Here is a 16983-nt window from a genome sequence, read left to right as displayed (position 1 = left end):
ATTAAATAAAGAACTGGAAGGGGGGGGGGGGATCGGAGGCAAGAAGGCTGCTATCTAATCGCTAAGATTAGACGGAAAATTGTGAGGTCCCAGCTGCGCGCCGCTGGCTGAGGGACGCTACACCTCAACGGGCTGCTGTGAGAGGGAAATAAACATATTTAAATAAATATATATTTTATTAACAAACACTAAAGTAACAATAGTTCGGGGAACTTTTTTCTCTGTTCGGTACTGAAAAACCATGCTGCAAGCTTCTGAATAAAAACACATTTTTACAGTTAAGACTGCCCCAGGCACTTGAGCCCTTCCAAAATAAGTTGCTCACACAGCCCTCTATAGGATTAAATGACTGAAACACAGACATACATACTCTAGAGGCTGCACCATCACGTCAGCCCTGTTGTACACTTAAACAGCTGTCTTCTATTATTGCTCTACCACTTTTTAACCTAGCCACATTATATATTTATGAATTATGCATTTTGCTTGTCTGCAAAGGCTTGAGCCTTCATTCCTCTAACACCTGAAAATCTCATTAGACTTAGTTAAGTTTGTGGGACAGCTCCTACAAAGATAATTAAGACAGGTCTTCAAATGCTGTGAAGCTTCACTTCCCAGAGGAAGCAAGCAGAGATTCAATATCTTGAATTACTTTAGAAGTTTTTTCCAAAGCCTCCAAGATGCACTCTTTGCCGATTTCTTCAGGCGTGTTCACATTCTCTGTTTTTCTGACAGTAGTACCAGACGGATTGTTTTCTTCAGCAGATGTTCTTTTCAGAACATTGCTATTCTCCAATAAAACTAGTATTATTTTGTTAAGAAAAAAATCATGCTTTTCCACATAATAATGAGAAAATTCTTCTACATATTTGTAAGCACCACTCTAAGCGTCATTAGTAAGTCTCACACTTCAGAGCACAGTCATTATATAAAACTAAAAACTAAAAGTGCTAATTACTTAAAATGTTCATAATGTATTTCTAAGAAAGGTCTTTAAATAAAACTTTAATATATCCCAAAATGTACTTAAAAAAAAATCATGTTAAGATAATAATATATAATAAATCAGATGTCACATTGCACAGTTTAACAGCATTACATTTTCATACTAAAAAAATTAAGCAATGGTTTTAAGCATATGAAGCACTGCATACTTTTTTGCAGCTGATTGAACAGCGATGCAAAACTGAGGTAGTTGATAAATACAGAGGTAGTTTATTGCAAGAACATGTCAAAAGGCAACTTAATCATCTCTTGATCATTCTCTTGAACAGATTAGTGGATGAGTGTCACTAAAACTCATATAATATCCCTAATAGTGGTTCCCATCTTTGGTATCTCTACTGAGAGCTAACTCCCGACAGCTGATAAAATGCTGTAACATCATAGTTTACTCTCCTTGTTGGCCCAAGATTTAACTTTTTTCTGTAGCTACAAGTAGCATCACAAAATCTTCAGAAACAACCTACTATTCAGATGCAATATGTCAGAAATAAGGGGGAGGGGGGTTATATACTCTGACATTGTTTTTGTTGCCAGTGGTCTTACACAGAAATGGAATAAGATACATGAGAAAACAAAAATAAAAATGGATAAATGAGAACACAAAAGAGTCTTTATAAAGGAAACTTTAAGAAGTGGGTAAGACAGTAAAAGAAGTTGTGATGAGGACAGGGTCTTTGATGATCTAAAATTGCAGCTTTGAATATGCAGATGAACAAAAAGTACTAATCTTCACAGCTTTCACAAGGATACAGTTAAATCTCCGTATTTTTTCAAGCTCAGCATCAGCGGACCTGTATAAAAGACCATTATTAATCATAGTATCTACAAGGGTTCTCAAATGTAATTTTGTACTTCAGAATTTATTTTTGTATATTTTTGCAGAACTATAGATAATCAGTTGAGCAAAATCAAGTGAAAAAAAGCTTTATTTTTATCTTTCTTTCAACAGCTACTCAATGGCTGCATTTGTAAACCATACATGTTTCCAAAAATCAGGGCTCTGATCTAAGAATAGTCTCTCTGCTGTATATATGTATATATAGAGATATATTTTTGTTTCATCAACTACTGAATTACCAATAATTTGAATAACAAGTGCAAGTGTAATCAATTTCAATTAACATTTTTAATACCAGATTACATTTGTATATGATGTCAGTAGACCTTTGGTCAGTATCCTAGATTAAAAAGGACAAATATATTAGGGACAAGTGATCCAGATGTCATTTAAAAGCTCAGTGTACTATTTTGGACTGTTTGGTGTTCTGTTAAAAAAAGCCTTTCTTAGTCGGGTTTCTCCTGTTCACCTTGCAAAATATTACTTCTGTAACATTAATCTTACTTCGGCAACATCACCATAATTCTGATTCTGAAGTACAAGAAAACAAACTTCAGCTAGGACTCAACTTATCTAACATTTTAAATATTGAAAGGAAAATATAAAGCCATGCAAAATAGTGGATTTTGAAGTTTTCATTTCAGATTCTTAAGAATTCTTAAGATTCTTAAGAAAGAAATGCAGTCTACAAAATACAGAATTTATAGTCTTGTTGAGTTTTATTTTCAATATTATTTATAATCAATTATATAGGATAAAGATGAATACCAATTTTCTTCATTTACAGAGCACGCAGTATATTCAGGAACCTCCTCCCTGTCATTCAAACTTCTGCACCATTCTATTACTGTTCTGATGTACCTATGTTAACATGAAAATTCACAGAAAATAAGTGGTTATTAAGATGAGAAATACAATCTATTAATTCAAACAAAAAGTTGAAGGCATGAACCAAAACACCTGTATTTGAAAGAAAAAGCCATTATTCAAAATCTAGCTTTTTCTCTAGTTTTCTTTGCCATTTTTTGATTCCCACTTTTTTTCCCTATAATCTCCTTCATATTTAATTCTATGCAGTCATAGAAAATTATAACAAAGCTGTATGATTTGTAATTAATAGTATACAAATGTTAATTTTTTTCTGTGAGTGTCTGCTTGCTAAAACTCAGCAGAGTTAGCTTCTGATGATTCCCATAATGAGGCAGTAATTAGAACAAACAGATTAGAAAAACAATTTGCAGACAGAGGTCAATATCTGAAGCAAAAATTGGATAAAGCTCTATTACTTCCTTGCTCTATTTAGGACAAAGGTGTTTTTTTTTGTTTGTTTGTTTTTTGCTTATCTACTGATTTAAGTGCCAAGTTGCAACTCTAGTTTGAGATTTTATTTTTTAAAGACATTACTTTTCTATGACAGTTATTCTGGAATGACAGCCTGCTGTGGTCCTGAGTCATGCAGGTTTTGAATCCTTGCCAGATATGAGATGCAGCTTTTGTCATTGTGTTTTTGTGGGTCTTTTTTGATACACTTTGATACACTTTCAGTAAATGTCATTTTGTCATACAAAAGGAATTGCATAAATTCTTTAATATTTAATTTAAAATTGTTTATATTACTTATACCTTTTGTAGATTCCAGGACAACTCATTTGGATTAGCTGCTGTACCCCATCAGGAGTAGTTAATTTACACCAGCCTACATTTTCCTGTACCTTAAAAGAAAAAACATTTGAAAATATTAATGTTCTGTTACAGTCTGGAAAAGAAGGATGCATGTAAGTATTACCTACTAATTGAAAAACTAAATGTCTGTGAACATTCCACTTCAAACGTTTAAAGTTTGTATGTTGCTAGGGATGGAATTCGGCATAGCCTGCTGTCACAAATGGAGAAAAGAAAACCTGGCATGGTCCCTGACACTGATTTTGTGCTATTTAAGAATAACTTATTCATAAAAGTGTGAAGAGAAGTTTCCAAATGCATAGAACTTTCAATTCTTTCTACTTTTATCACATGTGTGTACAGATTTGAGCTGATGCACATTATATTGTTACTGTATCTTTTGACAAATTGAGTATCACATTTAGATTGTTTATAAAAGAGATCCTCAGACACTTCAATATCTTTGTGTGTCTTGTCACCTCAGGGTAACAGTGAAGATACACAAGCCAAAAGTAGTGCTGTTTTGCAGAAGTCAGCATAACCTTTTTACTTCTATATTAAGTAGATTAAAAAAAAAAAAAGTATGTGGAATCCCATATCCACAAGGCCACATTTCTGAGTAGTGAAATTTTTCACTATCTGTTTGCTCAAAAAGGGTCTCTATTATAAATATTTGAATGATGCTTTTTGTTCAAATGGGAAAATATTTAAGATATGCTATTGGTTTCTTAGTGGATGGTCAAGAAAAAAGTCCCAAATCAAGAAGCTACAAACTACAGCTCATATAGCGTTAGCTATTATTATTTCTAATCTGGGAACCTTGCTAAAAACAAGTTTGCTTAAGACAAATTAACATGATTGCACTGTACAGAGCAGGTGAGGATTCAGGTCAGTCTTGATTTATCTTTTATATAAAAGGAGATATTGCATAGCTTACAAAAGTGAGTGAGAATCCATCCTGTCATTTGACTTTCACGTTTTAGAAGGACAGGAGGGAGTTCAGAAAGGAGAATGATTTCTCAGAGAATTGTACCTTCCTCATTCCTTTATAGATGATTTGAAATTACATAAAAATCAAACACTCCCTTCTTTGACCAATATGAGTGACTTGTTCAATGGACAAATAGTCTCATTTATCTCCTTAGGCATGAGTTGTGCACTAAATGATTTTTCCTCCTCAGTTTTTGGTTAAAATACTAAGAATACATTAATGGTGACATCTCAGGACAGTTCTGATTTTCCCTTAGACTATTACACCACTTTGAAAGCAAAACACAGTAGAAAACTGATATGATTTATGAAATTCCCAAAAGAGTTCAGTTTGTGTTTTACAGGCATCAAAACTTTTTTTTTTAAATTTCTCATTTATTTCCTAATAAACTTTTATATGAAGAGTTTTAAGAATGTCCATTCCTCTAACCCATGAGTTACCTGGATCCTTCTACAGCCAGGGTTAAAATCCCAGACCATATTCAAGGTCATCCCATCCCAAAATGTAGCATAGACTTTATTATCTGAGTATACAACAAGTCTTCCTATTCCAGGAATAACTTTTTCGGCCAGCAAAAATGGCAACATTTCACGTCCATCTGTCTCAGGTATCTAGAACCAAACAAATACATCAAAAAATTTAGGAAAGTCACTTATGCCATTTGAGCTATTTATCTCTCTCCCAAATTTTCAGTTCATTTGTTTTACTAGACCACCACCAGCTTTCCCATTCATGCAACTGATTTTTGCTTCACAAATGTATCTTAACACTGCATGGTTTTGGTTCCCAAATATGTAACTCTTGGTCTTTGTTTACAGGATATGCACACCATTCTTCCCCCTAGATTAGGTTCTATTCCCCACAGCTGATACAATCTTTTTTAAACATAGAAATACTTATAAAGCTTCAGCTACATACCATTTTCCAGCAGCAGATACTATAGTTATGAGCTAATGAAAGTTTAGTCTTGTAGCAGTACTGAAGCATTCTGAAGAAAAAAAAAACACCACATACACAAAATACTAAGCATTTCATAACTACTTACTATGTTTTTTACACAGTTGTGACCTTTGTTCTACAAGTTTACAGATGTCCCCTGTGCTAATATAAGTTCCTTTAATTTTTACACTTAATGTCATAATAAGCATTATGTATAATTTTAATTACTGTCTTTTCAAAGTCAGAGGAATTAATAATGAAGTAGAGCAGTAAGTTACTTGGTTGCCTGAGTAATAAGAGTGGATATAGAGTATGGACTTCCTGGTACATCAGGAGGTAGACTGTTTACTGAATACATCTTTTCTTCTCTCTGAAGTAAAGAGCAGAAAGGAGTTGAGTTATTATAGCTACCACAGAATGAAAACTATATTTAAAAGCTTGCAAGACATGAAATTGTGTTGACTTCTAACTCCCAGCCAGCAACTATAATCACATTCAAATTTATCCCAGAAAACAGGTAAATATCTAGTTGAAAAGTAAAAAAGTCAGATGTATCCTTTAAGCCTACTTCTGTGGCAAGATATATATTCATAGTTTCCATGCACTCAGTATGTACCAAGAAGTTCTTGTATCAGACAGTAGACTGTGGTTCATTACTGAGTGACTAAGTTTGACTGTAAGTTAAAGACTAGGTTTGAAGGCTATAACGTTGACCTTTATGCTACTTTAAAAATACAAATATACAAATCTAGTGAAGGACAGAAGAAAAAAACTTTTTGATTTGAAAATATAGTTAATAAATGGTGAAAAAAGCAAGGGACAAGTTTACGAAACATAAATGGAGTAAAAGCTGTGCCAGAGAAACTTGTCACTTAAAAACAAAGAAGCATCTTTGCTATTATGCCTCTAAAACATTTTTTTTTTTTAAACAGAGCAAATTTGCTATTCAACTCAGGGATTTTTTTCTGAATTGCTCTAGCTACCTAACTAAGCGTGGAAGAAGCCATTACCATCCTTCCATATCAGCAAGCACCACTACTACTGAATATGGAACATTATGTTCTGGGGCAAGAGAGATTAAAGGACTACTGTACCTCCTTCCTGGCTTTCAAAGATGTTCTGACCCTACCAAGAAAGAGAACGAAGCATGATCGTTCACACTGCCTTTAAAATATCCTCTTTAGGACGGTACCCTTCAGTACAGTGCCATATTTTTCCCCTTATTTTCCAAGAAGAAATCCCTTTGCTCTGCTGCTCAGATTTGGATACTGCTCTTTACGTACACTTTTTTCAGACAGATGACACTCAGCTAGCCTACAACATGTGAGGGGTAGAGTGGTAAAACAGCGCCTTCATAAACATGCATCCTAACAGTACAGTTACTCCTTCACTTGCCCAAACACAGCAGTGTCTCACTGCAAAACTTGGCTAACAACTGGTTTTGTCTCAGACTCCAGTCCACTTTTCTCCAGCATGTGAACTGCAGTACGGAAACAGAAGCTGTCTTATTATCTTTTTTTTTTTTTTTTTTTTAATCTTTGCAGTTACATGCAAAACATTGTATTAAGCACTGCCGACACCCTTGAGAGGATCTCTACTCCAGGAAACCTACAACAGACAGACAATACAGACAGGGAGAGAAGTGAAATCACTTCTCCAGCACTAAACAGCCGGTCTGTGGCAAAGCCGGGACCAGAACCAGCACGTCCTAGATTGTGTCCCCACATAGTATCCTGCTGAGAAAAAGAAAACACTTCCAAGTGCATAAGAAAGATTAGAGTTTACTCAATGTAATATGTTTAAAAAGTAAACTCCTCTTCTAAGTTAGTGAGAAATGGATATTACAGAATCTTACAACAATACCTAAGCTTTTGAAATAAATGTTATAACACACAGATTTTTCTTATTGTGTCCATGCATTCTGAAACAGAAGGAATAATTTAAAAATTTGTGTACAATTCCTTGACTGCTTTAGTTATTACAGTAATTACCTGACGGACAATGGTAGGGACTTCATTATAGGCTAAATATCCAAATGTGTTAAAACCATGAAAGCTGCTGGCAAAGGAATTTGGAAGATATTTTTAATAGTTTTATTTCTACCTTTTTTGTTCCTTTCTGAATTGCATAATATTTGAAGTAGTTCCCCAAAAATGTTCCTTCTGACTTGAAAAAGGTGCCATCATCAGGATAAATTTCTGCAATGTTGGTGCTACCATGGATAAACCTATGAGAAATAACAAGATTTTTAACAAGTATTCAAAATGCTGTGTCACTAGACAAGCAACATACGTTAGTACAGTTGAAGAAAACACTAAACACAAACACATTTTCACCAAAACACTCACAAGAAAAGCTTTCTACTGTTCCCAAGCAGCAGAGCTTACCAATTACTTCTTTTAAGACAGAAGGCTAGCATTACTTTTACAATGTAATGATGGGCTTTTTTTTTTTGCATGTTTTTCTTTCTTTTAAAGAAACTGAGGAGAGATTTTTAGTATGCTCTGTTGAGGTAAACATCTCACAAGAGCTATTTTATCCTCAGACAGCAAAATATAGTGATGCTGAAGAGCGAAAATCCACTCTACCAAAATCCACTCTAGACCAGCTCTACCTACTGTACACAGAAGAAAGAATTGTCAGACTAACTGCTTCCTAAACAACCTGAAGTATTCACTCCCATTACAGCTGTACATTTTTCACTAAGACTACAAGACTCTGTGATCATGCAGTATCTTGGGGCTCAAAACTTGTTTAAGGATCTATTTCTGCAACTCTGTGATCAGATGCCTTGATTTCAGTAGTGGGGCTTTAAGACCCAAAATAAATGAATTATAGTCCTGAAATGCTGCTGAACATTTTGTTCAGATGAGTTCAGAATTCAGGAATTACACTGAGAAAAATGAAAAACATTGGCAGAAAGATTAAAGCTTTGAAGACTGAATTGTTTTTATCAAAGATATCGTATCTATTTCTCTTATTGCAGTTGCTGATAGCAAATGTAGCATTTTCAAAGTTTGGATCACAATTTGAAAGGCCTATTTTTAAAAAAGTTGTATTTAAAAAAACATAGGGATAAACCAATTGCAAATAAAATCCACAGTAGAGTTTAGCTGCCTGTAACAGAGTATTACAGAGATCACCAAAACAAACATTTCTAAAATGTGAAGTCTTCAACACCAAGAGAAGTGATATAATTTGCAAAGAAACCAAGCATCATAATTGTCAGTGAAGCCTATGGGAGCTACAGCCACCCAGAAACACCTAGGAAGTCAGACCATTTCTTTAAAATCCTTAAATATGATTTCAGAGTCTCTGCTTTAGGCACACCCTCTTTCAGACCTGGAAACATATTGTATTAGAAAATTTGAAGCAAATCTGAAGCCAGTAACAAACAAACAGCAGAAATTTACAGAATCTTCTATGAAGGTTGTGTATAGCTGCTCAAGGACTGAGAAAGGGACAAAGACAGACATTTAATCTTAAAGCTTAATTGTCATACAAATTAAGTCTTGCAAAGATGAAAAGCATGATCTCCTTCATACCTGTAAAAAACACCTTGGCACCATACAATTTGAATTAGCTGATGGTATGAATGCTTTTCATTATCTTCATTCTCCTGTTGAAAGAAATCACAGAAATTCCACCTGTATAAAATACAATAAAAGTTTCACTAAATCTGCAGGTTGTTTTTTTTAAGTCACCATTTCTGTATCCTATACAGAAATATGTTTCTATACTGAAAACAGATGTATGCATATCTATTCAAAGGAAAAGAGACCATATATTTTCAATGACCTCTGGTTCCTTAGTTATCTGAGTTAGGTACCACATTTATTTTTTCAAATATAAAACCAGTTATTCAAAGGTTTTTCGAATTCTTTTTAGCACTGCTGACAGAATATATGTGACTGTTCCAATTCAGAAGCATTATCTTCTCAAAAAAAAAAAAACAACTGTGGTAGTCTTTCTCAGTATTTTCTTTTTCATTTACATATTTATACAGCATGTCAGGAAATAAAATTTTATTTTTCTCTAGACTAATCACTATCTAATTTCATTACAGACTAATCACTATCTAATTTCATTACAGTAGGATAAATATTGTTAGCCTCACAAATTTCACATTGCAATAAGTTCCTAATAAAGGAGAATGGGATAGCGCATTTTTTATTTCTGATAGATAAAACTCAGTTATTTTGCTAGAGGCTGAAGTTCAGAGCTGCAGAATTATAAAACATATGTTAACAACTAGGAAGCAAACATTTTATATTACCTGTGTAAATGTGGTGCACTGCAGCTGAGTGGCAAAGCTGTAGGCAAACAAGAAACTGTTTCATATGTTTCAGAGTCTTTTAAAACATCAGATCCTACAGATGTATGGTTATTTTTCTCACAAGTTTCCATTTCATTGTTAAGAGTGAATAAGTTATAGCACTTTAATGCTAATGACAAAGGGTATTTCCATTCTTCTGGGTATGAGGAAACAGACCATCGCTGTGTAATCCATGTGTATTCAGAAGAGCTTGTGAGGAACAAAGGTACTTCATCTCTGTCTTTTTGGTCCTTTGGTTTGGTTGGTTCTCTGTATTTACTTTCAGCACAACCATGTTCATTCTTCTTGGTCTCTGTCCTCATTTGTTTTGATGACATTTCCGCAACAGCATTTTTACTTGATTGTCCACACTGATTTTTGGGTTGGTAATTACTGTTCTTTTGAGAGGAGCGTATGGATGCAGGAGATGGTTGACTAACTTTGCATAAGAACTCCACCGTAAACTCTTGCTGCAGTTCTGACAGGTAAAGGTGAGCATAACCATCTACCGATGAGATCTTCACATTGCCATTATTTATACATGTTGTCAGATCAGCAGTAGTGGGGTCAGGCCATCTAACTTCTAAGATATCACTGAGAAGAATCTAATACAAGAAAAAGGATTGGAATATGTTGTAAGATAAAAATGACACGCTTGCTTCAAGTTACAGTGGAGGGTTTACATTTAAATTAATTGAGTGTTTCTGCAAGGTGATGTGTGGCAAGATATTTTATCCTACAATTAATTGCATACATGAACTCAAGAGGAAGTAAAATAATCCTCATATCCTGCTTCTTCCTGTTCTAACAGGATTCTATCCAACATCAAGGCTTAGTTTAATATCCACTCATAAACCTGTAAGCTATAAAAATGGCCAACTGACCAGCCACAATTGTGCACAGACAGCAGATACTTCTGTTTCCAACTGCTTCTCAAGAAACACTGAAGAAAAAGCCTAAATTATCTTGATCAAATCAGTTAATGGTAAAGTTCACGGACAGTCTACATTAAAATTGTGTACATTAAAAAGTGTTATTCGTTTTGAATCTTCCCTGTATTTATGAAACTAAAATAACCCTATGAAGTGGCACATTACATGCATTCATGTTTTCTTAACATAACTGAAACGTATGGAAAGTCTTTTGAAACCACATGGGTAAACTTACTTAACCCCCTGACAATGGTGGCAGCACTGAAGATTAAGTTACACGGCTATTGCTGCGAGATATGTGAAATGTGCTTCTGAGGAATTTAAATAAGGACTTTAGACTGTTACATTGCTACATTTAGAAAGTCTCAAAAGAGTCGCCTCCTCTTAGCCTAACAACGGCATTCGAGTGCAGATTCAGGGCGGCGCTACGCTAACTGTGCCTTAGCGAGCGGCGAGGCCTGGCCGGCCTGCCGCGCTTGTCGCCGGCCGGCGTCGCGCACCTCCTGCCACAACGCACAGCCAAAGTGCCGGAGATAGCAAAGGCCTCGAAAACATGGGTGCTGGCTGAAACCACGGCGCAACCACGTGATGGTAAGTTACCGGTCATAGGAAAAGGTCCTGGCAGCAGCAAATGGGGTTGGGGGGCTTTTGGCCCGGCCGGGCGCAGCCAGGCCTGTGCTGCGCCGCGGTGCGTCTGCCCCGGCCACCACCGCCGCTGCCGCAGCCACAGGGCGCCTGGGTGCCTTTTCCATGGGGGAGCTCCAGGGGAGCCGCAACGGGACAGCTCCTCCGAAGAGTCCTATTGCACCGAGTCTCCTCTGAAAAAGCTTTAAGTATGGAAAAAACACGATATATAAAATAGCTCATAGCATCAAATGTAAAAAAAAATGCTAGGTTTTGCTGTTGCTAAGAAGGGTAAGCAAACTCTTCAGCGTTCAGCTGTAAAAGATATGCGTAAATACAGGACTAAGTTTAACTTGAAACTGTAATTCTAACCAATTTGACAATGAAAGCATTTCATGTATAAAACTTACTTTTTTTCTTTCTGGGGATATAATATTTGAAGGTAGGTACGGGCGAGCACAAAACTTGTTCCGAAAATCTAGAGCTCGTAGAAGTTGTTCCTGATTAAAAGAAAGGGGGGGGGGGGGAGGAAATGCAGCATCAGGAATTTGTCTATTCAGGGAAATATTTTAGCAGATTTCATCCTCCTCTTTTCCGCGAAGGGAGATGAAGACACCACCTCAGTTCTACATGGAGGAACAACAGTTACGCGTGTTTCCACGCGGTAAGGAGCTAGGTGCGGTCGGCACCGCGCGGGGCGGCGGAAGGCGCCACATCCCACGCGGGACACTCGCCCGCAGTGCGGCTCCCGGGACCCCGCAGCCCCGGGGAGCGGCGCTGCCCGCCCCCGCCTTCCCGCACACGCACCCGGCGGCCGCGCTCGGCGAAGGGCACCCGGTGCCGCCGCGCCGCCGCCTGCAGCGGCCGGGCCGGGGCCGGGGCCGGGTCGCCGCACCGGTACTCGGAGCCGCAGGCGGAGAGCAGCAAGCGGGCCCCGCCGGCGTAGTGCACCTCCGCGGAGCCGTCGCCGTAGAGCACCATCAGCCTCTCCGCCTCCATCCGCCGCGCGGGCCGGGAGCGCGGCGGGGCGGGAAAGAGGGGACAGAGGCGGGGAGCGGACGGAGGCAGGGAGCGCGGCGCGGCGGAGGGAGGGCGGGGGCGGGGCGGAGCGGAGGGAAGGAGGGGGCGGGGCGGAGGGAGGGCGGAGGGAAGGAGGGGGCGGGGCGGAGGGAGGGCGGGGGAGGGGGCGGGGCGGAGGGAGGGCGGAGGGAAGGAGGGGGCGGGGCGGAGGGAGGGCGGAGGGAAGGGGGGGCGGAGGGAGGGCGGGGGAGGAGGGGGCGGGGCGGAGGGAGGGCGGAGGGAGGGAGGGGGGAAGGAGGGGGCGGGGCGGAGGCAGGGAGCGCGGCGGGGCGCCGCGGGGCGGCAGCAGGCAGGGCGCAGGTGCTCCCTCAGCACGTCACCCCGCTCCCTGCGGTGAATTAATCCCGTCTTCCTCGAGATTTTTGCGGCACTTTCGGTCTGGGACAGGGCAGTAACCAAGCAGCAGCGATGCAGCTGTTTCAGTGCAAAAGCGCTGAGTGCCCCAAGCCTGGGAGATGTGAGCAGAGTTGCGAGAAAACTGGGCAGAAAAAAATATGAATTCAAATGGACTGTTCTTTATGAATAGAGTGTGAAGTAGCGGCCTTTGGATAATCGGGAGGCAATTTTCAGGCTAAAACCCTGGGAGGAAAGCTAGCAGCGAGGCTTAGACTGTGCAAAAGAACCATTTACCTGGAACCGTGCTTCTTTACGATGCATTTCCGCGTCTGTGTTTACGTGCAGTACAACTGCTCGGAGAAGTTTCGCAGCAGCCTGTGCGCGCCCCGCGCTCCCCTCCCCGGAGGGCCGAGCTGCTGCCCGAGAAGGCACCGTCTCCTTTCCGCCCTCCGCCACCGGCTCTGGGAGATGCTGAAAGGCTTAAGGGACAGAATTAAGAGGGCAGACTGCAGATGTACAACGTATCCCAAAGACGACGGATCACAGATAAATAATTCTCTCGTGCTTCTTTACATATACATTCATACAGTAGAAAAATCCAGCAAAGATCCATGCACTTAGAGCAGGGTCTCAGAGCCTCCAGCTGAGGACACATTGAAGGCTTAATTTTCCAAAGGCCAATTTAAAAATTAACCCTAGTAGTCTTTTTGGAAAATATATCCGCTTCCCCCCCCTCCCGTTTATGCTGTAATCAAAGTTGTTTTAAATTGTCAGTTTACCGTTAAGTGACAATTTATTGTTAATTCCTGTGTAAAGCACTAAGCAAATGTAATTCAAGATCCTTTGATATACAGGTCAGACTAGATGCCCCATATGGTCTCATCTAGCCTTAAAAAAATCATTCCTTACCTATGGAAGCATGGGTTTCTTAGATCAATATGGAATTGTGGAAGAAGTGGATTTGGTACAAATTTGTTTTCTAATTTGCTGATAAAGCAGTTGTAGAGGGTAGATCAACATCTGCTGAAGTTGATGCATATCTGTGTCTGCAGCTAAATAATAATGTTCAGTTTCTAATTCCCTTTGTAATGGTTATTATACTACATTGTACTTGTCCAAAGCAAGTTTCAGAGTACATTTTTGGGATTATAAATCCTGTTTATAGCACTTTTATTGAAAAAAAACCTAGCAATGTAAGGATATTTGGTCTTAAACAAGCACAAGTCTAAAAATTTATAGGACTAGAGTAGGATTCAGAACATGCAGATTCTTGTCATGGGTGAGCACTAAATTATTTGTATTTTACCTATAAAAAGTAGGAATAATGGTTCTTTTCTGCTTTATAATTTTTGATTTCTTATTTACTGATGAAGCAAGCCATGAAGATGTGTTGTTTTTTGCTAGCAACTTCACTGCTAAGGTTACAACCCTGAGCTTTAGGAAGTGCAGAGGTAGGTCACCTCCCTCAGGCATAGAGATCACCTAGCAAAGTATGCTTGAGGGAGGTGGCAAATGCAGCAATTCATGATGTACAAACCTGTGTATTTCTTAACTTCTGGCAGAAGTGACACTTCTGTTCAGTATCAACTAGTAGGATCTACAGGAACAAACTGGATAATTAGAACTATAATTGATTCAAGGAAAGGAAAAGTTGCATACAAGCTAATCACTAATAGAGTGAGTTCTGTGCAATAGGAAGGAGAAAGGCAGAACCTGACGATGAGGAGGAAATACTGGCCCCGAGAAATAAAAGTTATGATAGAATTTGTTATACAAACCAGAGTGAATGTCACTGGAAGTCAGTACCATAATGGATTTATGGCTTAAAAACAAACAAACAAACCCCTCCCCCTAAAAAAACCAACCAACTATGCATAGTTTGTGATACCTGATGTAGCTGAGCCAGTCTTGCTTCTTTGTGTAGTACAATTACATTTAAACCCGACATACAAAACCCTAGCCTTTGTATTTGTATTTCTAATACAAAAGAAAGATTTGGTCCAGCAACAGAATGTTCTTAGCAGAAAGAAACTCTGATTTTCAAATACTAAATATACTTTTGTTAAATCACAATTGATTTGTCAAAGTTGCAAATACTGTGCAAGGTTTTTGTGATGTGTGAAGTTAAAACTACATAGTTATGTGTAAGAAATCTAACACAGTATGTTTCTTTTTCAGAACTGGCACTTAACAACAGCTTCTCCTCTCCCTCAAAGTGTTCTTTGTGAGCTTCTGTGCCTTAACTGGCTTCCCATTATGCCACAAGAAAAATAAAACATTTCTGATGAAAAGCATGTTTACACAGCGCACTTAAAATTTGTTCATACTAAAGCAGTAGGTAAAATCTTTAAACCCCTCAAGACTCACCTCTACGACACACAGAAGAACTACTGCCTGTTAAAAGTAGGCAGACAAGCAGCGAGTGGTGACTGTTACAGTGCAAGACCTGCTTCTTTCTTTTGCTCTCTCACATCTCATTTCACCATCACTAATTTGTATTAGACTCCTGTGAGATTTAAGACAAGCAGTAAAGACTGTTAGATGTTTAAGGCAAAGATTATCCTGTCTTCTTTACTAGGTAGGACAAAAACAGACACCCTGCCAAATTTTTCCTAGTGCAATACAGGCTTAAAGGTTTTACAAACCTCTATATATGCATGTAAGGCAAATTAAACCTCTCCACTCTCTTGAACTTAAGTCCCACTTTATGAACTTTATTTCTGCAGGAGGAAAAAAGCTTAATTTGCAAACCTTGATCTGAACTGCTTTAAACATACAATTCCCAATAATAGAATTGCATCTCATACAGGTGACTTATTTATATTTACATCTATATCTAATACATTCTCTGACAGGATGCACATATTTAGATTCAGACAGCCACTTTTCACAAAAAAGAAAAACTGTACAAAAGACAAACTAAACAAGGCAGAGTCCTTTGAAGACACTTTTTACCTCATTATAATGCATATTTTAATCCTTGTTCCTTGGTCATATTATTTTCATTAATATATTTTTCACAAAGCATCTGCTTGTAAAGTTACCCAGAAATCTAACCTACATTTGGATTAAATTTTTGTAAGAAAAATATTGTCAACTAAATGTGAGAGAATGTGTTTGTGAAGTACTTTTACCTGAAAATAATGCAATTTACAGTTACCTAGTTTCTGGATTTTTGTCTAGTGACTTTGAAATGTTTATGTAGTACTTATGACTATATTGTCCTTTTATGAATTTTCTTTTTCCAATTTGTATTAAAAGATAATCTCTGCAACTGTGTACTTAAAAGAAAAAACAATGAGGTGTTAGGGGAAGGGCAAAATGGAAGGAGAAAGAAGGAACAAAATTGAACATTTTTGTTTTTTAAACAAAAAGGCAAAATACAGTGAAAATATACCAAAGGAAACAAAGCTAGTTAATTTTTATTTTCCAAAACTCAGACCTAAATGAATATGTTAAATAAACATCCAGAAAACAGTCAGTGCTCACTGTATTAGCAGACGCACAAGTTATTTAACCAAACGTATTACAGTGAAATATTAACAGAATTATTTACATGCATATTTACAATGTGTTCTTTACAGTAGCTACTTTTTGGAAAATTTGCCCATTTGTTTCTGTAAAGAGGTTCTACTTAGTCTAATCAATAACAGATGACAGGAAACAGTACAACTGAGATCAGTAACAACAGTGGAGTATCCAAGGAAAACTAACATGATTATTTTGGGTCAAAAAGGAGTAGTTGGCTTCAGAATGTTAACATTTATGAAATAAATGAATGAGGGTACACAAGCTACAAAATTATGACAAATTATATAAAATAATTAGAAGAATGGAGAAAATTACAAAGGTTGCCAGAAGGTTAGACATGTTAGATACATTCAGAAAATACATTAAGAACTGCGCATACTCATTAGGAGCATGGTTAAAACATAACTATATTCATGTAGCCCTGAAGAACACAGCAAAGTATTTAAAGGACAGTTTTTGCTTGTAAAAGTTGAAAATAGCTGAACCAAAGGTCTTGAAAGCACCTGACTTCCAAAATACTGCTTGCTTCTTCACAATATCAATATATTAAATGTTTATTCCAGGAAAAAAAGTCCAGACCTCACCCATGTGTGTTTTGCAAAGGGGAGGAGGGAGGGAAAAAAAAAAATCTTAACAAACCACTTGTCATGATTGTGACATATAGAAAAGATAATCCATATTCGGCTAATACTCTGCTTAGCAAAAACAAACAAAACCCCACCCACCCACC

The 16983-nt window shown here is 37.9% G+C and overlaps 1 protein-coding gene across 3 annotated transcripts; it reads right to left on the bottom strand.

Moving 5' to 3' along the window:
• Positions 1-157: 157 nt before the first annotated feature.
• On the bottom strand, positions 158-13095 carry CZH5orf34 (chromosome Z C5orf34 homolog). Of its 3 annotated transcripts, none has more exons than XM_067315992.1 (12): positions 13017-13095; positions 11717-11806; positions 9712-10355; positions 8981-9082; positions 7539-7662; positions 5714-5805; positions 5415-5484; positions 4937-5107; positions 3467-3555; positions 2612-2704; positions 1756-1796; positions 158-801 (listed from the first exon to the last, which is right to left on the bottom strand). In XM_067315992.1, exons 1-12 carry the CDS (start codon positions 13041-13043, stop codon positions 608-610), a joined length of 1737 nt encoding a protein of 578 aa, XP_067172093.1. In that variant the 5' UTR covers positions 13044-13095; the 3' UTR covers positions 158-607. The 3 variants fall into 3 exon arrangements, with proteins under 3 accessions (XP_067172093.1, XP_067172091.1, XP_067172092.1); XM_067315990.1 differs by lacking the exon at positions 13017-13095 and adding an exon at positions 12114-12341; XM_067315991.1 differs by lacking the exon at positions 13017-13095 and adding an exon at positions 12258-12332.
• Positions 13096-16983: the final 3888 nt, after the last annotated feature.

This window comes from Apteryx mantelli, chromosome Z (assembly GCF_036417845.1).
Source record: "Apteryx mantelli isolate bAptMan1 chromosome Z, bAptMan1.hap1, whole genome shotgun sequence".
NCBI lineage: Eukaryota > Metazoa > Chordata > Aves > Apterygiformes > Apterygidae > Apteryx > Apteryx mantelli.
The sequence above is the reverse complement of the archived record's forward strand: the minus strand, read 5'-3'. Positions and strand labels throughout refer to the sequence as shown.